We start from the raw sequence: 25,301 nt of genomic DNA, 5'->3' as shown, positions 1-25,301 counted from the left end.
TTAATTTACATTAAATACGTTCTGTGAACGTTCTGTTTTTTCCCTCTTGAGCTACTCTAAGTTGAATCCATTTTTACAGATATAGTTTGTATACCATGGAAGTCTCCTCACTTCTTTCCTCAAGTTTGACAACATCATCAACCGCCGCCAACGCTGTGAACAAGACAACAATGGCAGCTCCCACACACACTCCAAAACAGCATCTGCCAGAACCTCAGCTCTGCCATGAGGGTCTTTGCCGAAACGGAGGAACATGTCATCAGCTGCAGATGTCTGCTGGAGCTGTGCCGTCCTGTCACTGCCCGCTTCACTTTACTGGAACGTTCTGTGAAAAAGGTAGGCCAGGGTTTTTTTCTTTCTGTCATTTTCCTTTTTTAGTTAGCTGACTGTGTCTTCCCTTTTCTTTGTGTTTAAAGATAGATGGTTAGTTGATGTACAGACAATAGCAAGTGATGACTTCAACTGACGGATACTGAAAGACACCCATCGGAATGTACTGTATATATAGACGAACATATGGATTCAGATAGATAAGGGGCAGATAGATAAAAGATACAGCAACAAAGATACAGACATAATGAAAATCAGATCACTGTTGAAAGAAATATAGAAACAAAGCAATGGTAGATAAAACACATTGATCAATAAATATAAGATACTAAATTACGAGTTATACAAATACCAGTATAGATTATTGACAGAGATACCATAACATGGAAGCTGATGCTGATCAAGACACTGATAAAGCTTGATAAGAAATTGATAATAATAGACAGCAATCAACAGAAGCAAATGTTGTTAAAAGACACCACACCAAAGTAACAGAGAAGAACTGATAATCAGATACAGACAAATAGACACCATTAACAAAGATACCAGTAAATTAAAAAAAACAATGTTATTAGGGAAACTAATGCTCTCACCAGCCACTTAATTAGGTACACTTGGCTAGCATTGGGTCTGACATTACTTTTGCTTTTAGAAGTGTCTCAATTACTTCAGCCATAGATTAAACAACATGCTAGAAACGTTGCTCAGAGATTCTGGACCATATTGATATAATGGGATCATACAGCTGATGTAGAACATAATGTTAGTCTCCCATTCCACCACATCCAAAAGATGCTTCACTGGACTGATACCTGGTGGCTGTGGCAGTCTGGCTGTAGACCTGGTATCTCTGATGGTCACTCTCACAGACTGTTCATCTGAGATGCTCTATATCTCAGAATGGAAATGCACACTGAAACTTTAGAGATAAAGTCAGATTCAATTTACATGTAGGGTTAGGGGTAATCAGCCAAATTTGTGAAATATCTATGTAGCTAAGTTTGCTTTAGGTGTTTTGATAACCTTATGTAGCTAAAGCTAACTGAGCCATAGCTCCTGGAGTTACATAGGTAACCTAGCAAACATAACTATAGCTTATACTTAGGTGTAGCCAAAGCAGCTGTGTGAGTTATGTATCTACATAGCCAGTTTTAACTATGTTTGCTAAAGGTCACATTGCTAAAGCTAACTGAGTCATACATACTGGATTCACATAGCTAATGAAGCCTATCTAGCCTACATAGCTAAGGTAGCTATAGCTTAAGCTTATGAGTAGCTAATGCAGCAACGTAAGCTACATATCTACATAGCTAAATTAGCTTCAGCTGCTTATGCTAAATCTCATGTTGCTAAAGCTAACTTAGCTATAGATAATGGAGCTACATAACTGCATAGCTAATGAAGCTAAAGGTAAGTTCACAAAGCAGCTATCTTAGCTTCATAGATACGGTATCTAAATAGCTATGCTTGCTTTAGCTATTATTGCTAAAGCACACATTGCTAAAGCTAACTTACCTACATTGGTTAAGGTAGTAATTTTCATTATGTAGCATAGTGATGTTAGCTTTAGCTCAAGCATATGATGCCAAAACAAGCCACCTTATTTACTCATTTTATCTCTCAGTTTAGATATCATATGAACATCTGGCAGTCATTCCATTGACGTATTCTTTGGAAGTCCACTCTTCCTTTCCAGGACCTTTACAACTAAAGACATTTCTTGCAGATGTACATTTCATAAATGTGTATGTTCTTTTACAATTTACTCACAAATCATATACATGTTAAATATACAATATTGAATATGTATATATTGCTGAATATATTTTCAATATAATTTTATAGATATATGCCTAAAATCCACAACACATGGCACCTCAATCACCTTTCTTCTCTATTCTGGTTCTCTGTTTGAACCTCTGCAGATCATTCAAGAATGTGCCAAGTGGCTGCCTTGTGATTGGCTGATTAGACTTCTGTATAAATAAACAGTTGAACAGGTCAAAATTGATCAAAATTAATTTAAACAGAAATATAAACTTATCTTAACACTGTATAGGTCATAGACAAACTAGCTTAGGCATAAGAATCCACTGTACTGTGACCTCCACAACAGAGTCATCAGGGGCCAGCCAACAAATGATGTGGGTTAATATAATATATGCTGAGCCTCTTTGGCTAATAGGTTTCACTATGAGGGAGAATGGAGTCGGCTGCAATAAGAATTTTGAGTGATGTGAATTATTCAGGGTATGATTAATGAAATGAAAGATCCACATAAGCAGCTTGAAGCGTCACCGTGTCCGTGTTCTCCTCAAGAGCTCTTTAAGAACGAGTGTATGACCTTGCAGCTCTTTTTCAGCTTGCATCCACAGTCTTTACCTCTATCTTTCAGAAGTATTTACAACGCAACACTCTGAGAAGTAACAGTAGATTTATACTCACAAACTTTTTAATCTCCGGACTCCTCCTCAGTGCAATTGTGATGTGATCGCTGACATCCTGTCCTGCCTCTACGGCTGTGCATGGTGTGCATGACAGTAAAGATCCTGTGTTTTTCCATTGTCACATCCTGAGTCACTGTCAACAGCAAGAACGCTGTTGCTGTGAAATAATTGCTTGTTAGCTTGATTAAGCTGGCCAAGCTGCTCAAATAGGAGTCATCTCAGATGTTGTGTTATGATTGCCAGATTACTCCCATGAATTAGCCACTGTATCAGATTATCCCTCCAACATGCATTAAAAATCAGCTTCTAATATTCATTAATATATTGATGCATTTACATGTGCAAAATTGTAGTTTTTGATGTCTGTGGAAGATTTTAGGTACAGGCATCTATTCTGCACGGAGGAGTTAGAACCAGTCTATTTTTTTCATCTATAGGAAGAAAACAGATGCCATAAATTTAGGACACAGTTGTGTGTTTTTAGCTTATTCAAAACCACAAAGGAAAAGAGAAAGTTCAAGGATCATTCAAGCATGTCAGTCAGCTCAAATATTAGTTGAAATTGAGAGTATTTACCGTCATAACATTTCCTTTACTTTAATGCTTGGTGTTATTTTTTACCTCTCTTTCTTAGGGGTCATGTTTTGTTGAAAAGAATCCCAAGGTTTGATCTAAATAGGGATGTCAGTTAAAGGGATATTTTTGTATTTTTGAAGTTAAGTTGTATAATGTACTTGGCCACAGAAACACACATGATTTGCAGCAACAATTATTTCTTTATTAGCAGTAATTATTCTGCAATTACTGCTATTTTTAAAGGGAGCATGGGTTCTCATTTTCCTCACCTACACCACCAGGTAGCTCGGGATCTCTCCTGCTCAAAACATTCCAATGAAGCTTCCCTGCTCTCTCTTTCAGCTCGCCGACTCTCCATCTGCATAAGTTCTTCTTCGGCGTCCTCCAGTTCTTACAAAAATCCTCTGTATCCACAGTGAACGGCACATCATCATTATTCGAGTGGAAATCGCTCATATTATCTTTGTTTTCACTTGGTGTGGTGTTATTATCCCTGTGGAAGCCCAGAGACACACACAGCTGATCAGAGGATAGCAGTCCGCGGAGGCAAAAGGAGACAAAATGCCGAAATCTGCATCGTGAATTAGTGCCTGACACAGAGGGGAGTTTTCTAGGGAGAAATGAAGTGCTTTGTACATTTTGGACAGAGCAGACAGGCAAGCAAACATATTTTCTTCGCCCATTTTTAAGTAAAACTCGGATAGAACGTTCCTATGTATAGCCACTATGCCGCGGGGCTCTCTGAGCTCATAATAATCCCAGGATCAACTTTCACAGAAATCACTGGAGGCTAATGCCACTGCTATAACCAAGCACCTCATACAACCCAACTTCAAACATCCTGAAATATCCCTTTCATGTTTGGTGGTGTGACTGTTGCTTCCATGAGCTGGAAAGCATTAAGAAGGAATGGCACACGTTCCTGCTCTTCCTATGCCGGTAAGGAATGCATCAGCCAATGAGAAAAGCAGCAAAAAAAAACAGAGCAGAGCAGACATCAATGGCAACAGAATGACATTGATTAGGTCAGAGGCAGAATAGAGGAGGAGCTGGGGTGGAGGAGGGTTGCAAGAGCAGTTTGAAGAGAGAATGGCAGAGCCTAGCCAGTCATGAGCAGCTTAATTAAGCCAGAATAAGAGTGATTAGCCAAAAACATCAGCTGATGGCCAGCGTATTTTATTACTCAGTAATGGATACTATTTTAAATGATGTGAAGTATGGTACTAAAGTCAGAGTAATAAAAGTGAAATAACTAATTTTGTAAAAACTGCCACAAAGCCCCAGCAATCAGCTTCTTTCTATAAGCCGATAAAGTTGAATTCTAACTCCCTTTCTACCCTGAGGTTTATTCAAACTGTTCAATAGAGAGTGTTTCATTTTTTTTTTACAGGGACAAGACAGAGAAGATAGACAAGTTACACTTCTAGACTGACACTCCTTCAGACACACCATGACAGACAACACTAACAGGCACACTGTGATGTAGAAAACAGAGAAAACAAGTATATCAAAGAAACACTACAGACAAGACAGGACTGTCCAATCTGAGCAGCAGTTCAGCCTGACAGTCAGTAGTCTATATCAAAAAGACAGAGAGAGAAAGAGAGATTGAAATGGATACAGAGACAGCAGATGGAAAGAGCTAGGATCAAGTCACATGGGTCCACTGCTGTTCCTTTTTTAATTCAAGGATCTCAGGACTGGATAGAAGGAGGGTTTCCATCCAACAGTTTTTAATGCACATTTGCAATAGAAAAGGGGAGGTGGAAAAGTGTCCCTTTCTGCATCTTCCTCTTCTCTTTTTTGGTGTATCTCCCCATCACTACAACCCCAATACAGATGGCTCTTCAACAAAAGCCTGGTTCTTCCCAACGTTGGTGTCTGATAAAAGAAAGCTTTTTCTGCCACCGTAACTATGCTAAATGTATTTAGTGTTGTGTTATGGTTGATTAATGTTAGGTATTTGTTATTTATATAGGAAAGCCTACCCCCTTTGGTTGAATTTAGTGGGAATGGCACAATTATTTTTGCAGTGTGTACCCTGCCTTAGCCCCCAGAGCTGGTAGAATTCTTTTATAAGTACATAGATAAGAAAAGGTCGTTCAAAACTTTCCATTTAAGCCAACAAAATCCTCTATTGTTTTGTTCTGCTCTTCACTAGACTCTGAGATATGTTGCAGTCTATGGGCCATAATGCAACACAGCATGAAACCCATATAAAAACCAAAAACACTTTAAATTTATCCCAGGTCCCTTCCATTTCTCTTGATCTTTGCTGAGATGTCTCTAAATCTTGATTGTGGTATATTAGATTAATTTTACATGAATTGGAAAGGCACACACCACTCTATAGAAGGCCTCACAGCTGACAATGCAAATCAGAGCAAAAACTAAGCCATGAGGTCAAAGGAACTGCCTGCAGAGCTTAGAGACAGGAGTGTTACAAGGCACAGATCTGGAGAAGGATATAAAAAATGTTCTGCTGCACTGAAGGTTCCCTAGAGCACAGTGACCTTCATAATTCTCAAATGGAAGAAGTTTGGCACAACTAGGACTCTTCCAAGAGCTGGACGCCAGACCAAACTGAGCAGTTAGGGGAGAACGGCCTTGGTAAGAGAGATGACCAAGATCCCGATGGTCACTCTGACTGGGCTCCAGAGATCCTGTGTGGAGAAGGACAACCATTACTACAGCCCTCTACTGATCTGGACTTTTTGGCAAAGTGACTAGACAGAAGCCTCTCAGTGCAACACACATGAAAGCCTGCTCAGAGTTTGCAAAAAAGTACCTAAAAGACTCTCAGACTGTGGAAAAACAAGAAACGAAGATTTCATTGTTTGGCCCCATTTCTAAACATTATGTGTGAAGGAAACCAGCCACCACTCATCATCTGCCCAATACCATTCCAACAGTGAAGCATGGTGGTGGCAGCCTCATGCTGGGGGTGTTTTTCAGAAGCAGGGACTGGTCAGGGTTGACGGAAAGCTAATTGGAATAAAATACGGAGATGTCTTCAATGAAAACCTGTGCCGCACTACCAAAGACCTCAGACTGGGCCAAAGGTTCACCTTCCAACATGACGATGACCATAAGCACACAGCCAAGACAAGACAGTACAATGTTACAATGTCATTTAGCAGACGCTTTTATCCAAAGCAACTTACACCTGGGACAGGTGTTGCGGGTGTTAAGGGTCCATACTGGACACTTGAGCTGACTTGAGCCACTGAGCTATCCAGCTGATGTGTAGTGGCCTTGGGACAACTCTTTCAATGTCCTAGATCGGCCCAGCCAGATCCCTGACTTGAACCCTCTGGAACTTCTCTTGAAAGACTGGAAATGGCTAGTGACGGTCCCATCCAACTGGACTGAGCTTGAAAGTATTTGCAAAGAAGAATGGAGGAAAATCCTCCAATCCAGGTGTGCAAAGCTTGTTGCATCATATTTGAAAAGACTTGAGGCAATTATTGCTTCCAAAGGTGCTTCAGCTAAGTACTGAGTAAAGGGTCTGAATGTTGATCATTGGTGAGGCTTTCTGTAGTTTTGATCACTTTTCCAATCATTTTCAGTCTATTTCTTTGTCTCTAACACTAAACCTCATGCTTTTGAAGAATAATCATCGGAAAACAGTAGCCACCAAATGTCACGTGTCTGCAAAATGTTAGCCTGGGGACTAGTTTAAAATCAGAAATTCAGAATAATACAATGGATAATTGTAATTATAAAGTTGACTGATCTTCACCTTTACTTGAACATGATTTAGACTTATGCTGTAATTCTTTTTCAACACAGAGCCTGTAAATCTGACAGACTGTTGTTCAGAGCTCATGTTAACGATCATTAACACGGCTTGAGCAGCCCCGTGTGCACCTGACACCTTCATCTGACACCTCCACCACATGTTCTACAAATGCTCATTTGCAGGTTTTTAACTAATCAGCGGAAATGTTATTTGTATCTCCAGGCACTGTTGCAAAGCAGGGATATTTTTAAGACTTCACTCACATTTGTTTTTCCCATGAGAGACAACCACATCAAGGAAAACAGTGACCCCCTCTGCTAACATGACAGAGAAACTGCTTTGTGAAGCCCGTTATTAAAGCTGCTTTGGATAAACAGACAGCAGAGACTAAAAAATGTGAATCACTCATTGATTCATTCACTATTCATTCATTCATGTATTTCACACAATCTTAGCATTCAGGCTAATTCTGTTAACAAGTGCAGCTAATAATCAACACGTGTGACTGCAGCATATCATTGAAAGGTCACACCGCCTCTGGCCTGAGCTCACCAATGGAAAGCTTAACCAGAAACCCTGAGGATCCAATATTATCTTACTGTGAAAATGCATCACATATAGTCTAATATAAAAAACTTAATTAGAATGAAGAAAGGAATCATATGCAACTGTTTAAATTGTTAAAATCCTACAGAGAAAATAGACATCCAGCATCACAACCCATAAGAAATTACAAAAACTGATGTTTACACTTCTCTTCAATAACTTCACCACAAATATCTCCCCTGTGCCAAGACAACAGAACTTATGATCTTCCTTCCAAAAGTTTCATTCCAAATCACCACTCTGGAGGCAGCCATTACAAATAGTAAAACTAAACCCCGACTGTAGCTACTGCCTCTTTCTCCTCAAATGCTGCTGTTTGGTCAGAAGTGTTTTGGGGTCTGGCACAGACGTTTTTGCCCGATGGATTACTTAATGACAGAGATGGAGTCTGGCATACCCATCTGCTTTGCAAGGTTAGCCAGCACGCATTTCCAATACAGAACCAGTGCAGTCCACAGTTTTTACTACTCAGCATCCTTAAGAACAAAAATGCTCACTGCCAGGACACTAGTTTGGCTCAGTTGGTAGATCAGGCGCCCATATACTAAGGAGTCGTTCCACACAAACTGTGTCAATTTCGTTGACTACAACTATGACAAAAAATGTTCACTGACAGCCTTTCTTCCATGACAAAAACTAGACTAAGACTAACAAAAATAGATCTGTGAAGACTAAAACTGACAAACAGTCAGTTTATTTTTTGTCAAGATGACTAAAACTATAAAAATGTTCGCTGACAGTCCTTTTTCCTTGACAAAAAACTGGACAAAAATGGATCTGTGATGACTAAAACTGACACAAAGTGAGTTTAGTTTTCATCAAAGTGACTAAAAATAGTCTAAAATATAATGAAGTTTTCGTTGGACATTCTAAATCCATGATATTTCTCTACTGGTGGTAAATCTGTAAAAAAAAAGTGCAGCTGTAGCTTTTCTGCCTCTCAGCTGTAGAAAGCAGGAACTCCAGGTTTGGCAGAGTGCAGAGAACACACTACCATGACTTGGTACAGAATTTAGGCAAGAAAATAAATGCTTGGACTGAAGTTAAAGACTAAAATGTGAGGACTTTTGATCAACTAAATAGACTAAAATGTCTTGAGTTTTCATCGACTAAAAATTAAAAGGATAGAAATGACTAAAATGTGACCAAAACAAAGACAACAATTAAAAATAGCTGCCAAAATTAACACTGTACAGAAACATGCATTTTTCTGTCCCTTGCCTTTACTAGAATATTTCACTTGAAAACAAAAACACTATGAATATTTTATTCATTAAATTAAAACTATGTTACTTGAACAAGAAACTAAGGCAGAATTACTGTAAAAAAGCCTGTTATAAAAGGTGTTGCACACCTCTCGTGAATGGTCCGTCTCCACAAAGCAGTTTGGTTTCTGTTCAGTTCAGTTTTGTCATAACCTGACGCCAGATGGATTTGTTTCACACATCCATCTGGTAAACCTCTAATAGACAGCATTCGGGAAAGGGCAGAGGCTTTGAAAAAGAACTCAGAGGGTGATTGGATGAACATTCTGTCACATCTTTACGGGGCAATCAGAGCAACAAAACACATGACGTAGCCGCTACCGAGGTGAGCCACTACCGAGGAGTAAACTCCATAGAGAACTGCAGAACGCAAACCATGGCGACTGTAGACATGTCAGTACACAACTTTTGTCGTTTTTGCAAAGAAAAAAACTCATTGCTGTCTTTTGTTCTTCTTTTAATAAAGAAATGTTGTCATGTTCTGCTAAAACTGGCGCTTCAGCAGCATCCAGGCTGAGCTCTTTCGCCATAATTGCACCGACCTCTTGTTGCTGCTTGCTTATGTCATGACTCCGCCACACCCGAAGGTCCTGTCCCTTATCGGTGATTGGTCCTGTCACTTTCTAACCCAGCCCAAACTGTTCAGACGGGAGCTTTGCATGATGGATTCGCCAGTGAGAAACACGGAAACCGGCGTATCCATCTGCTTTGCAAGGTTAGTTTTGTTATAGTTTGGCTCATTAAACCTTGAACTTGCTTGCATTTCCTCAGCTGATGTCTGCCCGTCCTCGCCTGTTGTGATGGGAAGTCTGTGTCTTATAAGAGATCCAGATCATTTGGCTCAGCTCAGTAGAGCTGGTTGTTTGGCTCCCGAATGGCTCTTCATTTGTTCTAGTTTGGCTTTTTGCTTGCTACAGTGGCTCACATCAAAGAGTCATTTTCGTAGAACAGGCTCTTTTGTGAATGGCAAATCACTACTGGAACCTCTCCACCTGTAGCGTTATGGTCCCACTTGGTTATCCCAGGTAGGAACCAGCAGCACTGCTCAGCTCTGTCCTCCTCTGCAGCTCACTTCTTGTTTTGAGTTGAGGACTTCTTTCATCAAAAACAGTGATCCACGGGGTTTATTTTCTAAAACGTAAGCTAGTGTTTTGGTTTTGTGGAGGCATTTCATATTATGAGGAAGAAAAACTGTTAAAAGTGCCCTTCATGTTTCACGCTGCAAGCAATCCCTGTATGCTTTAGGAATAGTTTTGCAGCATAAACCAAAAAGGCCACTTTTATCCGCTTTTCTCCCTCATATGAAATTCATCCATTAAACACCTTATGGAGAACTGTTACTGTTGAACAAAGTCCTCTTTAAAGAACAATGAGTTATCAGCAGAGATAGGCCAAACTAAGCAGCATTTATCCACTCATCATCTTTTGTTATTGTTTTGATTGAGAGCCTCCAGGCTATGGTATTTACATGCTGTGCCTTTATTTTTTGAAGTTAAATTTCTCCTCCTGCCATTCCTCTGAAATGAAAAAGATTTCAGGCTGATTTGATCATTCATTCTATAAATGTGGCTCTCTCCTATTTTCCTTTCCTATAACTCATATTTTAAAAGTAATAGGATTTACCCTCAGCCATTTCCCTCCATGACCATAAAGTAAGATCCTGCTTATCCCTCAACTTGTCACACTCATAAACTTTTCCTTTGAAAACCAGCAGTGGCCTTTCACAGACGTTTCTGCTGACTTTGATGAATTTTGCTCCTCCTCAAAAGCAGTCGGCTCTCGGGTTTTAACAGAGAGCAATCTCCTATGAGCACTCATGCAGCGATGTGCTTCGCAGCACTCCTCCTGATAGCCCGCAGAGAGAGTCCAGAGGCTGTTTACATGATGACAAAGTCTTTGAATATGTGTTTCTATGGCAACCAGGCCAGGTGACAGCATGGTCCTTTTGATTTAAGATTGGAAATAAAGAAGGAAAAGGCAAGTAATTGCTGTTCTAGTTTAATTCTAGGCATGTCAACGTGGACGGAGATGAGTGATGTAGACTTTAATTTACATCTCTGACGTATGAAAAATCCTAATGTCACCTCAGAAATAAGAAGGAAAACATTTGGATGTATATGAGCCTCTTAAAGGCCTAATGTGCCGCTGATGTATTCAGCTTTTAAAAGATATATTATAGCCCATTCCAACCTTTTAACATAATCCCCTGTGGTTTTAATACTAAGTCTGTGCTGTGCTTTGTTCAAAATATAAAATGGATCAAGCAGCAGAGGAGGGTACTGACCCTGTGTAAACAAGCTCTAATACAATCTGTTTTCTCTTTAAATGCAACACACTCTTTCTCATCCTGCTCCTCGCTTCTTGAGGGTGTGCCATCACAAGTACACCGGCATCGATGGTTGTGAATGGAGATCTACAATCTGGTTTTAAGTTCTTAATTTAAGAACAAAAAATCAGATACGGTGGACTGGATATATGCTGTGCGCATTCTCAAGCATCTGCATGTCCATGTGTACTTCTTTAATGCATCTGAATACAAGGCAGAAGAATAGGCTACTGGAAGTACAGTGCATAGAAAAAGTTTTAGCCTTTTATTGATTTTATAAATCAATCACGGTCAATATTATTTGGCTTTTTTTTTTAAGAAAAAAATAACTCTTTCATGTCAAAGTCAAAACAGAGTTCTACAAAGTAATGTCAGTTAATAAGGTAAAATAAGTGACTGCATAAATATTCACCCCATTCAAGTCAGTATTTAGTAGATGCACCTTCAGCTGCAATCACAGCACTGAGTCAGTGTGGAAAGATCTCGATCAGGCTTGCACATTTGGACACCGCAATTTTGCTCAATTATTTTCTGCCAAACTGCTGAAGCTCTGTCAGGTTGCACAGACATCAGGTGTGAACAGCCTTTTTCAAGTCCAGCCATAAATTCTCTACAGGATTGAGGTCTGGGCTTTGACCTCTCCAGAACATCCACCTTCTTGCTTTTATGCCATTTCTGTGAAGCCTTTGTTGTATGCTTCCCAAGCCGTAGTCCTCTTGCAGACCGAATAAGATTGTCCTAATGGATTTTCCCATATTTTGCCACATTCTTACACTCTACAAGCCTGATAGGGCTAGCTGCAGAGAAGCATCCCCACAGCATGATGCTGCCACCACTGTGCTTCACAGTGGGGTAGGTGCGTTTGTGCTTATGTGCAGTGTAGTGGCCATCAATAGGGCATTGTCTTATGGTCTCATCAGACATTAGAACTTTCTTCCACTTCACCATGGAGTCTTCCACATGCCTTTTGGTGCACTGTTTAGTCAAGAGATTTCTTCAACAGTTGCTTTCTCATTGCCACTCTCCCATAAAGCTTTGACTGGTGAAGAACCCAGTCAACAGTTGCAGAGTCTCTCCCATTTTAACTGCTGAAGCTTGGCACTCCTTCAGAGTAGTCATAGGTGTCTTGGTGGCCTCTCTCACTAGTCTCCTTCTTGCACGCTCACTCAGTTTGTAAGGATGGCCTGATCTGGGCAGATTTACTCATGTGCTATATTTCTTCCAACTCAGGGTGATGTTCAGTGCCTCAGAAATGTTTTTGTACCCTTTCCCTGACTTTTTATTTTCAATAACATCTCTGAATTGCTTGGAGTGTTCTTTTGGCTCTTTTGGTGTAATGGTAGCCAGGAATACCGATTAACCAGTGACTTGACCTTCCAGACACGGGTGTCTTCATACTTCAAATCACTTGAGACACATTCACTGCACTCAGGTGATTCCCATTTCACTGGGAGACTACTAGCACCAATTAGCTGAAGCTCTATTGAATTAGGTCAGTCACTTTAAAGAGGGTGAATATTTATGCAACTACAGTGTGCTTAAAAGGACAAAAAAGCTTACAATTAGTGATTCAGAAACATTAATTTGTCAGTTTAAGTTTTAGTAACATCATGATTAACCCCTCAGGAGAGCTCTGGTATATATCATTCCTTAGTGAAAGTGTTTTCTCTGTGAGCACTTTCTTTCTCACTGTTGCCTGAAAACTTGTCAAATTTAAACTTTACCTGCTAAAATAGGAGTGCAATACTCTTACAGTATTTATAGCACAGGATTTCTACAGAACAGCATTACTTCTACTGTGACCTTAAGCATGTGTAGTCCTGGAGACGAGTGGTTACTCTGTCAGGACTGGATTTAGACTACAATAGGAACTAGTGGTATCAACATTTTCATGGCCAGCACATCGTCAACCTTCTGTTGAAGTAGAAATGTCAGGTGTCACACTGTCAGATGTATTGTAAGGGCAGATTTGTATGCTTTTCACTAGTAGTATTACACAGCAGGTGCAGGCATACGTTTTTATATCACCTTACCAGCTAAATCACTACATTTGAATCAATTTTTACACCTGTCTTTTCAAAGCAGCTTTCAGACTAAGTTCATGGTCAGATTTAGCTGGAGTGTTGTAGCCTGAACATAAGGAGCTTGACGTGTGAGCCATGATTCTGGCTTTCTTATGTTTGGACTCTGCGGCTGCACTTTTAAGTGTGTGCCATAATCCAGGCCAGTCACTGCTGCTTCAGTGAGTGTTTGATATCAAGTAGCCAACCATAAGACAGGTTTTGTCAAGATAAAGCCAGTCTATCTGGGTATGTCAGGGTTTTAAGCCATGATAAATCGTCTCCTCAAAGAAGACACAGTAGGTCGAGGACCTTGCCAAAGACACTCTGTCAAGTATGTAAGCATTCAATTGAAAGCTAAGTGATCACAAAAATTAGTTACGCAGTAAATGGCTGCAAGGTGAGGAAGTAGGGGAAAAAAAGGGAGCAAACCAGTGGGGCGGGAAATTATTCAGACTTTGTCGGTATTGATCATGACCTCCTTTTACGCCTCATTACTTTTTGTCCTCACTTCTCACTTATTTGAAGCTGTGATGTGGGATGTCGGCCAGCCTGGGGAGGAATAATAAAATGAAAGTTGAGAGCTCTGATTTGTCCCATTTATGTCTTTTTGACAATTTTCATCAAACCTGGACATCAATACAAATAACGTGTAGTCCTTTTAATTCCACATCTAAAGTGTTAGTCTGTGTTTGAATGGCTCTAGAAAATAATTTGTCTTTAAACTCTTGCTTTGATCATTTTTCATTTACCATCTACAATTCAACAGTTATCCTCACTTATAAAATACATTCTTAGTTAAAAAAAAATATACACACAAAAACTCAGTATTTGACTGTTAATGCCCCAGTGAGGTAAACAATTGTAAGACATGAAAAGTTTTAGGTTTAAACGTGAGAGTGAGAGTGGACAATTGTGCAAAGTTTGAAGGAAATCCCTTAAAGTATTCTTAAGTTATTGGGTACACTTGATGAGCATACATGTAGATTTACATATTTCTTATGAAAGATATTTACCCCCTTGGATGTTCTAACCTTATATTGATTTTGTAAATCAGTCATGGAAACGAAAGGAAAGGAAAGGAAAATGTATTTCTAAAAAACAGTTTCAATTAAACAAAAATATGTCAGGTAAAATAAGTGACAGTATAAATATTCATCCCCTTTAAAGTAATGGACCTAATTCAACACAGGTCCAGCCTATTGGTGCTAATAGTCTCACAGTTAGTAAAAGTGGGATCACCTGAGGGGTGGGGTGAAAGTGTCTCGAGTGATTGTAGTATAAAGACACCTGTGTATGGATGGTCCAGTCACTGGTTAATCTGTATTCCTGGCTACCATTACACCATGAAGACAAAAGAACACTCCAAGCAACTCAGAGAAAAGGTTCTTAAAAGCGTCACCCAGAATTCAGTTAAATCTATCATCAATAATAGGAAGGAATGTGGCACATGTGTAAATCTGCCTAGATCAGGCCATCCTCACAAACTGAATGACGGTGCAAGAAGGAGACTAGTGAGAGAGGCCACCAAGACACTTATGACTACTCTGAAGGAGTGCCAAGCTTCAGCAGCGGGAGAGACTGCATACAACAACTGTTGCCCAGGTTCTTCACCAGTCAAAGCTTTATGTGAGAGTGGCAACGAGAAAGCCACTGTTAAATCTGGACTAGAGTTCACCAAAGGCAGTTCTTTGGTCTGAAGAGACCAAATGGTGCTTCCTGGCCTTCAGACAAGACGTTATGTTTGTTGGACACCAAACGCTTCACCACAAACACACCATCTCCACTGTGACAGTAGTGGCCGCATCATGCTGTGGGGATGCTTCTTGGCAGCCAGCCCTGGAAGGCTTGTAAATGTAGAGGGTTAGATTAATGCAGCAAAATAAAGGAAAACCCTGGGGGACAAATTTTATTCAGTCTGCAAGAGAACTACGGCTTAGGAGAAGATTAATTTTCCAGCAAGACAATGACCCGAAGCATACAGCAAAGCTACACAGAAATAGTGAAATCTGAAATCTGTTTTCACTTTGACATTGAAGAGGGTTTTTTTTTTTTTTTTTTGCCAAAAAGACCAAATTATATTGAACATTGCTGATTTAAAAAATCAATAAAAGGGTAAACATCCAAGGGGGTTGGAAACATCTGGGTTGTATCTGGGCTTTCCAGGTTGACAGGGTTTATTCTTATTATAAGTGTAAGGGCATTTTGGACTTGAGTTAAGATAAATACACCGACTTACATTAGAGTTTTAGTGGCTCAAGCGAATGCATTTTATCTTCAGCAATTTAAAAAAATGCAGATTCACAACAGGGGGGACTTGGACATACCAAATGTGCATTTTCTTCTTTTTTGACATTGATTTAATCTAGCTAAAGTATGGTTGGTAGTTGTTCTAAATGGCAGGAAATCTTGAAGACTGCCACCCAGGTTCAAAGATGTCTGGCCTAATCTGACAAAGAGTGGCTGTAGTATAAAGCAACGGTTGGTGGGTCGTGGTGGGTCGGGACCCAAAAGTGGGTCGCAAAGGTCTTTCCTGTCAGTCACAAATGAGTTCCTGAAGAAAAAATGCTGCGAAAAGTCTAGGACATATGGAAGCTCTAAGTGAACACACATCCTTACTTTTTATCTTGCTTGGTTCTCTTTTGAAAACAAGTACATTTGAGTAATTTTCTGAAGGTTTTGACTTATTTAATTGTGTTTTTTATGATCACAATATTGGTTTTCCCAAAGTAATGTGGACATTCTTCAAGAATGTATCTAAATTTCCATATAACTCAGTAAAAGGCAGTATAAATGGAAAGTATGCATGTTTTCATTCGTGTTTTGTTCCTTCTAAGATCCAGACAGCAACATTTTTTTGTGTCACAATTTCATATAGAGGCGGTGGTGGGTCCTGATACCTGACCAGCTGAGAACCACTGGTATAAAGTATGTTGTGTTTCTCCCAGTGTTGTGTTTGATTTTTTGGTGTTGTTGATTTTTTTTTTACAATGTAGTATTAATCACTCACCCTGTTAGGTCTTTATTTACTCACTTGGCTACAGCTGTGCTGGGTTGGGATTTTGTGGAGGTTAGGGAGTATTGGTTAGCTGTTTTGCCAGTTTGTTAAACAAGAATTCTCATCTTTAATTTTCCTAACATAAAAATCAAAGTGTGTGAAAGAAAAAGAGAGCAAAAAAAAAACACACACTTGATAATATCTAGATCTTTCCACTGGTTTTAAGGACAGTTTTTTAAGTCATACTGCAGAAAAGGCTTTTTAGTTTTTGAGCCTCTTATGAATTTGTCTTTGACATTAATGAGACCTGATGAGGCGTTGTCAGCTTTTCGCTTCGCCAGCACACTGGTTAGATGCTGCCAGCTTTTTTGTGGGCATCTTGTATGTGTTTCCTGTAATTGCTGCTGCCTTTGAATTCCAGCCAGTTTTATAGAAACCTTACTCTGAAATTGCCAAAAACATTACAAGATAATTTATCATATTCAGCCCACGGGAAATCTCTCTCCCTCCACAGCACTGGACATTTCTGTTATTTCTGCTTTTTGTCTTTTACTCAAAGTTCTCGGCACTATTTACTCATGTCAGCGGCTAAGATAAGGAAAAGTATCTAGAAGTTATATATGACTAACATTTATTGATACAGAGAACAATAAGGGACTTTTTTTTTTCTTATGCAATTCTTCTCTGCTCATACCCTGTGCAAGGCCATGCTTAGGATAAGACGCTGACTGAATAATTTTAGATTAACAGAACTTAACACTCTGAATAAACTGATTGCAGAACTACCCATGAGTAATGTGTGGCTCAAAGATCAAAAGGAAAGGAGGTGCTCTTCATTGACATTACAGCAGGAGGTTACAATTCAGACATGTGCTTTTTAGCGCCAGGTGGTGCGCTAGTATTTACACAGCAGATTTCATTCTTTATTCTCTTCTGAAGTACAGCCATCTCCATAAATATATCTCCTTTCATTGTGGCACACAGAATGAAATACGCTGTTAGGGGAGTATATTTAAAGTAGGGCTGTCAGCATTAATCGTGATGTCATTCAGATCTGTAATTAGTGCCTCATTTCTTTCAGTCTAATGCTTTTTTATCCCTTTCATCACACTTTGGTTAAGCCCTAGTAGCATCTCCCTGCAGCCATAGTGATATAAAATAAGTCCACCACTGCTGCTTTTACTCTTATTTCAGTTTAAAATATTCACCGACAGCTCAGTGAATGGACCAAAAAGTCATATGCATCCTGTGTTATCAAGCATTTATCTTTTTACCATTCCCTTATTTTCCTTTTCATTCCATATCAGTTCTCTTTCAGTGTAAAAGCAGGTCTGTATCCAAACACAAAGTCAATCACTGTTATTGTAAGTCAGTACAGAAATCCAAAATGAAACAGGGTACACCCTGGGCTGGTTGCCAGTTAATCGCAGGAGTTTAGTGGAAATTCAAAATGTCTTAAAGAAGAGTAAATTAATCTTGATAACCTATAGGAGATATGGGTTTTTTCCACTCTAACTTTTGGCTGTGCCAATCTAAATAAAGCCCGACTGATTTACTTTTCCATCAATAGTTTGGCCGATGAGCTACGCAGCGCCGCACCCAGAATGGTCCTGCTCTCTAGAAGGGTCCAAATGCACCACAGGCACAGTGGCTCGTCATCATTCGGGGGCGCCTCACAGAAGTGTTTAAGTAGCAACCGTTGCACCAAACTTCAAAATACCTGACAAATTACCGATAGAAGAATAAGAAACTTTGAAGTAGAAACTCTACTTCCTCTGGCAGAACAAAACGATGCTAACTGGAGCACAGCGACATCGACTCAAAACGCTGCGTCATCAGCTTTAGAAGTGGGGGTAGAATTTAGAAATGATGACCTTGTGACCTTCTGGAAAATTTTTTCTCAGTTATACACATGACTGCATCTATGCAACATAGCATGCAACCAATCAGTCTGTGACACTGCTGGGGACCAGGTTGCCTTCAGCTTGTCTGTATTGTTGAGTCTGCTGTCTCTTATCTTCCTCTTGATGTTTCCCCAGAGTTCCTCTATGGGGTTCAGGTCAGACCAGCTGGCTGGACAATCAAACGCAGTAATATCATCCATCCATTTTCTATACCACTTATCCCGCTGGAGGTCATGCGGGGCTGGAGCCTATCCCAGCTTTCAATGGGCAAAGGTGGAGTGCACACTGGACTGGTCAATTGCAGGGCTGACATAGAGAGACAGACAACCAGGCATGCTCACATTCACACATACACCAATTTAGAGTCACCACTTAACCTAATGAGCATGTTTTTGGTGGTGAGAGGAAGCTTGAGTACCCGGAGAGAACCAATGCATGCACGAGGAGAACATGCAAACTCTGCATAGAAAGGCCCTGACCAGGAAGCGAAATGGTAACCTTCTTGCTGTGAGGCAACAGCGCCCTGTGCCACTGTGCCGGCCACAGTAATACCATGGTTGGCAAACCAGTTTCTGGTAGTCCTGGAAATTTTGTGGGGATGATTTTCTTTTCCATCAGGACTTGGCTCCGGTCCACGGTGAAGCCAAAACTACCAGAAACTGGATTGCTGACCCTGGTATTACTGTGATTGGCCAGCCAGTTGGTCTGACCTGAACCTTACAAAGAATCACTGGGGAAATGACAAGAGGAAGATGAGCGACACCAGACTTATCAATACAGACAAGCTGAAGGCTGCTGTCAGAGCAACATGATATATTAGTTTTTTGAGATGCATCTGTATATTACAGCTGTCGTAACTCTAGTGGTGCTCTGGAAGTATGTAACTTCGTGTAGGTCAAACAGCATTTCACTTTTAAAGCACCCTGGGCAGAGAAAAGCAATCCATCTTAGCCTACAGCATAAGAGCAGGATTTTAATCCCTCTTCTGTCTCAGGTAAACAAATAGGCTGTTGCTAAACCCAGCATGTGTTTGTTGTTGCACAAGCTCCTGTAGTGCAAGTCAGTGGCACACTGGCCCCACCTAGTGGTGAGAGGTCTTACCATCTTTCACAGAGTTTCTTACTCTCCCCTCCATGGCTGGTTTTACATGATATAAGTGAATTAAAATTGCAAAAATGATGTTAACAAGAGACTAAACTGGAGTAAGTTAAAGGTTTCAATAATCGTTTTTCATAAAAAGTCCAAGTTGAAACGTTGATTAAAAAGTTTAACCCAGATATAATGATTCAAGAAATATAAGACATGAAACCAACTCTGAGTGTGACATATTTGATTGATTTCTCTGTAATCCTTATGCTTTCCTTTAAAACGAGTCTTGTAATCGTTGTCGGTCACTCTCAGTTCTGCCTCAAACCTCCATTTGATCCCACATCAAAGCACAAGAGATCACACAAGAGTCGTGGGCGGATGTTCATATTTCTCCAACAATCGAAAAACTAGTTTTTGAACCTGGGATGTACTTTATATTACAGGTTTTCAGCTGAGAATAAAGTGAATTTTTTCTCTGAGAGCTGGACTCTGAGGGCAGAATCCCCTGAGCTGAGGCCTGGGTGGCCTCTTTGGAATCAGCTGTCATGCATCTGAACAGCAAGCTATCTGCCAGGTGTACTGTGTCCTTTGTGTAAAAGCCAACAGATCATCGCCGGCTGGTGGAGTTGATGACCTGAGCGGGTGCCTCCTCCACCTCGCCTTAAAGTCATACTCCTTTTTCATCCAGTGGGAAATAACACAGCAGCACAGAGCCCTGACAGGACCCTGCTGACTCTGCTCACAGCCAAGCTATCAGTGCTGCGGAGGCACAAACCTGACAGTTTTTGCTGTTCTGTTGACTAACCAAAGCTCTGCACGCCATCTCTTTTATTAGATCCTTCATTTAGAGTTGAGTGTAACTTCATCTGTTCTGAAATGAAAATATGAAAATGTTCTGCATGGATTCTGCTGTTCTTACTCCCTTTAAATGCATGCCTTTATTTGTGCATTATCTGTTCCAGACAGCACTGTTTACATCCCCTCATTTGATGGCACATCTTACTTGGAGCTGCAGCCACTTGCATCATTTCTCCGACCTGCTGGTGCCAGAAATGATCTACCTGTTCCTGTCAAGGACACCACTGTTACTCTCTATTTGACGGTGAAAACAAGATCAACACAGGGCACCATCCTCTACAGTGAGTACACTTTCTCTTTATCTCAGTCAGCTCAAAGCACTGCAGCACTTTGTAAGCCAGCACAAATAAAGGTAATACAGAAAATACATGTACAAACCCTTTTATATAACCTCTCATCTAGCCTCTTCTTCATCTAAAATCTAAGCACACAAGAGTTGTCATGTGATTTTTACCTTTTCTTAAAGAGCCTCTACTGAGATTTACAACCCAAACTCCATAAAAGTTGGGGCACCCTGCACAATGTAAATAAAAACAGAATGTAATGATTCACGATTCTCATGAATCCATATTTTATTCGCAATAGGCCATGAACAACATATGAGATATTGGAACTTGATGAAAAATATCTGCTCATTTTGAGTTTGACGCCAGCGATGCATCTCAAAAAATAGGGACAGGGCCATTGTAATCAGCCCCACCCCCATACACAGGCCACGCACAGTACATCTTTTCTCTCTCTTTTTGCACGTCAGGCTGGAATGTTTATGAAAAATATGATCAAGGTAATGTATATACATCATTGACCAAGCATAAACTTTACCTGGAGATAAGATATAAGACAGATAAGATATCTATATTTGGAGATTGGTGCGCCTCATTACGTCTGTCCTGTGAATTCACCAGGTCTTGTTAAAACCGGCTCAAACTACATGAATTCAGCTAGATTTTAGCCCGACTGCAACGTTGCAGCTCATCGTCAAAACTTGGGCCCGATTTAGAGCATCAGGAACGACAAACGGTTGTTTGTCCGACGAGTCGGAACATAACAGAGAGAAAGACAGCAAATTGTAGCAAGAATACTCACAATGCTGGGAGGAATAGAGGAATATTCACTCTCTGCCATGACTTCCAGTCATCCGGTGAGACCATGGGTGCTTCCACCATGACAGTCCACATGAAGCGAAGCCAATGCTTTGCCTCTCTGTGTCTCCACCCCACCAGGGAGGGAGTAATGGGCAAATTAGATTTTGGGAGTGATCCGGATCACCGTCTGGATCCAGGAATGTTTTTAAAGGATTCTACACTATTGGGAGATAGGGCTAATGGCAGAGGTCTGGGCTCTTTGAGTGCTTTTCTAGTTGTTTCTTAGTTTTCTTTTTTACGAGCAAAAGACCACTACCATCACACAGAGCACTGTTGTAGAGTGACTGACACTTTTTGACCCGCCCCCCTGACAACCTGTGAACTTGCACTCAGTCACGGAGAAAGGGGTGATGTCCAGGGGCGGAGCTAGGGATTTAGGGCCCCCAGAAAAAAAAATATAACACAGGGCCCCCTTAACCAGCTAGCCATGCAACACATTTTATGTCATTTTTTACGAATATCCATGCATTTTAATGTGTCTTTGAACCATCATTTCTCCATTTATGAACATTTTTTTACTATGGTTAAATTAAATTTACTTGCATTATTTCACAGCACTGGATTACACCATTTGGACATTTTTAAGGGAGAAGCAGGGCCCCTCCAGTATTTTATTTTATTCCATTTATCTGTTCACCAATTAATTTAGTCGCCTCGACTCAATAATGACATTTATTATTGTGAAAAAATTAATAAATAAACATTTTTACATTACAGGCTTCTTAATGGCCCCTCCCTACTGGGGGCCCGAGGAATCAGTATGTGACGTCAGCATATAGTGAGTGGGCGGGATCACTCTAGTAGAGTGGTCAGGCTGTCGGCCAAGACAGGACAAGATTTTTGTTACATATTCTGACATGGTGCCATCGTGAATGACCAAAAACATTGTGTAGTCTGAGCCACCTTTAGACGTCAAAATTCTGCAGTTGTTTAGTCCATAAATTTGATTAAACTCTATAAAGTTCTTGTTCTGGTTCTGATCAGGAATTGAAGTCCCTGTAAGGCCAACCACACACTAGACATTTTTTTTTAATCTGGAGCGATTTTTAAACTGTGGGAGACCACAGACTTCAGGACAATTTCCAAAGATTTTTCATCTTTAATCCTCTGAACTCACACACTGGATGACTCAGCCGGACTGTCAGATCACTGGAGACCACACACCTGCCGACATGCCTATGACCTCGCGTGATCACGTGACTTCAGAAAAAAAAAAAAACAAAACATGGATATCTGTCAATACTGTCTTGCTGTCTCTCCACAACAGGCTGTCCTGGCATGCGTTACAGGTGAAGCAAAAATCATAATACAAGGGAAAGACTCGGGATGAAATCCTGGCTAAAATTAAGCTGAAGTTGTGTTTATGGTTGTGAGTGGTGAAAGTATGTATGATCTTGCTGTGACAATACCTGGTCTGTTCACTCTCATTGGTTGTTGTGGGTACCTGGTCAGCAGCACTACGACCTAGAATCGTAAATATCAAACGTGTTTGACATTTACGATTCGGGATTTTCGGAGGCTATGACGCGATTTGGAGCAGTAAAACAATGTTGACACCACACACATGCAGACTACTCAGACAAACGGTCATTTGTGACGAGGCTTCTCTTGGGATACGCCCCCACAATCGTGGGGGAGGCCCAAATCGGGCTTAAAATCCTGTAGTGTGTGGCCGGCCTAAAGTGATATAAAAATCAGTTTTTTAGGTTTGTTGTATGGCAGGTCACTGTGTTATGAACCACCAGGCCAAATTTTAGTCATTAAAAAGATCTCTAAGTTTATAAAATCAAGCTTCAAAATCATCAAAAATGAGGCAGTAAAATCTGCCTTATCTCTGCAGACTCTGACAGTGTTTTCACATCAGGCAGGATTGTTTTGTATTGTACACCAGCACAATTGCTTCCCCTGTACCTCACTGGTCTGCTTTCTCTTTGGTAACCTTGCTGACTTCTCAAGCACCCTTTTGTATCCATGCAGCCACGGCAAGCGTTCAGCTCCACATGTGGAACAAAACCATCTTCTATACTTCAACGTATAACATGCAGCTTAGAGACTGAAATGGATCCTTTCTGGATTGATACAACATTTTCTGAAGAGGCAGGAAACACTGATAAGCACTCCTGTATTCTTTCATGGATGAATCGAGTTCTTCCACATACTATACTCAAGTGCACGTGTCATATCCAAGATCCTGTCTTGGCCTCCTCCTTTACAGCATGAAGCTTGTTATATTTTATCATTTTAATTTTCATCATCACCAGTCTGATGATTGTAACGCCCTTTTATCTCCTCTGTTTCTATTGGTTTATATTATCTGAATTTCTTCTGTAATTGACTCGACATCATTGGAAATGAGGGTGGCCCTCAATGATATCTCGAGTATAAATAAAGGTTGATTGATATTGAGATTCATGCTATTATGGATGTCGCTTTTAAACTAAATTCATTGTGTTCAGTACATGCTATCATTAATATATCCATCCACATGAGGGTTTGGGTGAAAGAACAGGAAATTTCCATCAAGAAAAAAACAAAAAGGATGAAAAAGAAGACCTCAATGTCAACTACAACTTGTGGCTAGCTTAAAAGTTAACATCAACTGCCAGTAACAGCCATGAAACACTGCCTGATCAACAGGAGGCTACTGATTGCTACCTATTAAGGCAGCATGGGGCGGTGTGTATGCATGTACTCCATCACTAAGAGCAAAACAAAGCCCCACACTCATACCAGAACAGACATTCTGTGTAGAAGAGTCTACTTCTTTTACTAGTGCAAAGGAAGCATGTCCACGGAGTTTACATCTTTCCTGACGGAGATCTTCTGGAGGACGGGGCGCTTGGAGACTGAAAGGAGGAGGACGCGGAGGCAGCCCGACACCTACAGCCGGGTGGGGAGGGAGCAGAGATGGTATTGTGCGAGAAGGCGGAAGCAGGGCAAACAAGCTGGGCTGCAGGCTAGGCCAAGAGTGGCCCCACACAAACCTGTTGTACCAAGCTTCTTTCTAGCAGGTGCCTAAATATAGATTGTTTTTGGCATCATCACTCCTCATGTATTTTAAATGCAGAACTTGAGGAGTGATGAGATAGCATCTTAAACCTGCTGCAGGAGCCTAGAGGCAGGGTGGTGATGGGGTTGAAGGGAAGAGCCCAGTACTGTTGCAGAGCAGAAGGAGAGACTGGAAATCTTGCAGCTTCAATAGACCAACTACTGAGAGGATGTTTGTCAGGTGATTGGATGATGAGGCATGTCACGTGTGAAATCTTAAATTGTCAGCTCACAGGTGTGCTCCATTTGTTTAATTCACAGACAATCAAAGCCGAACAGTGTGTGCCCAATTTGCTGAAATGATTCTTTGCTGCGTGCAGAGACACCCTGAAGCTTCTTAAAAAAGACTTAACAAGGACACTACATCTGACCAAGAGTAGATGAAGTTAAAACCTCCTTTAGCATGGTGACTTTGTTGCTCTTACTGAGCTTATTTCCTGTTTCTGGTCTTTATGCTCAGCCTCATATGTTGACAGCATTTTATTTTACAGGTCATTTTAAAACTCCATGAAGCTGAATCAAGAGGGTTATGACAGTAAAACATAAAATATAACTATTAATGGTCCAGATTTCAAGTTGACACATGCATCATAAAACAGTCAAATAAAGCAGGCTCTTTATGAAAGCAAAAGCACAGACATGCACATTTGAAAACATACTTTTTAAAGAATTCTAAAAGACTTTAGATTTAGGTTGAATCAGGAGAGGCTCACAGATAAATATGTCTCAAACAGGGATGTTCCAGTGCCTCAGAGCCTTCATGGGAAATGCCCTGGCACCTTTAGTGTCAAGTGTGTTAACTGTAAAACACAGAAGTCCTCTGCCTGAGGATTTGAGCAGACATTTTTTGCTTGTGCCGGATTAACAGGTCTGAAAGGTGGCTGGTGGAAAGGTCATTAAAAACCTT

The 25,301-nt window shown here is 40.5% G+C and overlaps 1 protein-coding gene across 1 annotated transcript in view; it reads left to right on the top strand.

Moving 5' to 3' along the window:
* Positions 1-25,301, top strand: part of eys (eyes shut homolog) — a 425,152-nt gene that overhangs the window by 286,859 nt on the left and 112,992 nt on the right. The window contains exons 39-40 of the mRNA XM_041789003.1: positions 80-336; positions 20,306-20,482. Of these exons, the coding sequence (XP_041644937.1) occupies positions 80-336; positions 20,306-20,482 (434 nt within the window). The remainder of the gene's footprint in view (positions 1-79; positions 337-20,305; positions 20,483-25,301) is intronic.

The sequence above is a fragment of the Cheilinus undulatus genome, linkage group 6 (genome assembly GCF_018320785.1).
Source record: "Cheilinus undulatus linkage group 6, ASM1832078v1, whole genome shotgun sequence".
In the NCBI taxonomy this organism is placed as follows: domain Eukaryota; kingdom Metazoa; phylum Chordata; class Actinopteri; order Labriformes; family Labridae; genus Cheilinus; species Cheilinus undulatus.
This window is presented reverse-complemented; position numbering and strand designations above follow the sequence as displayed.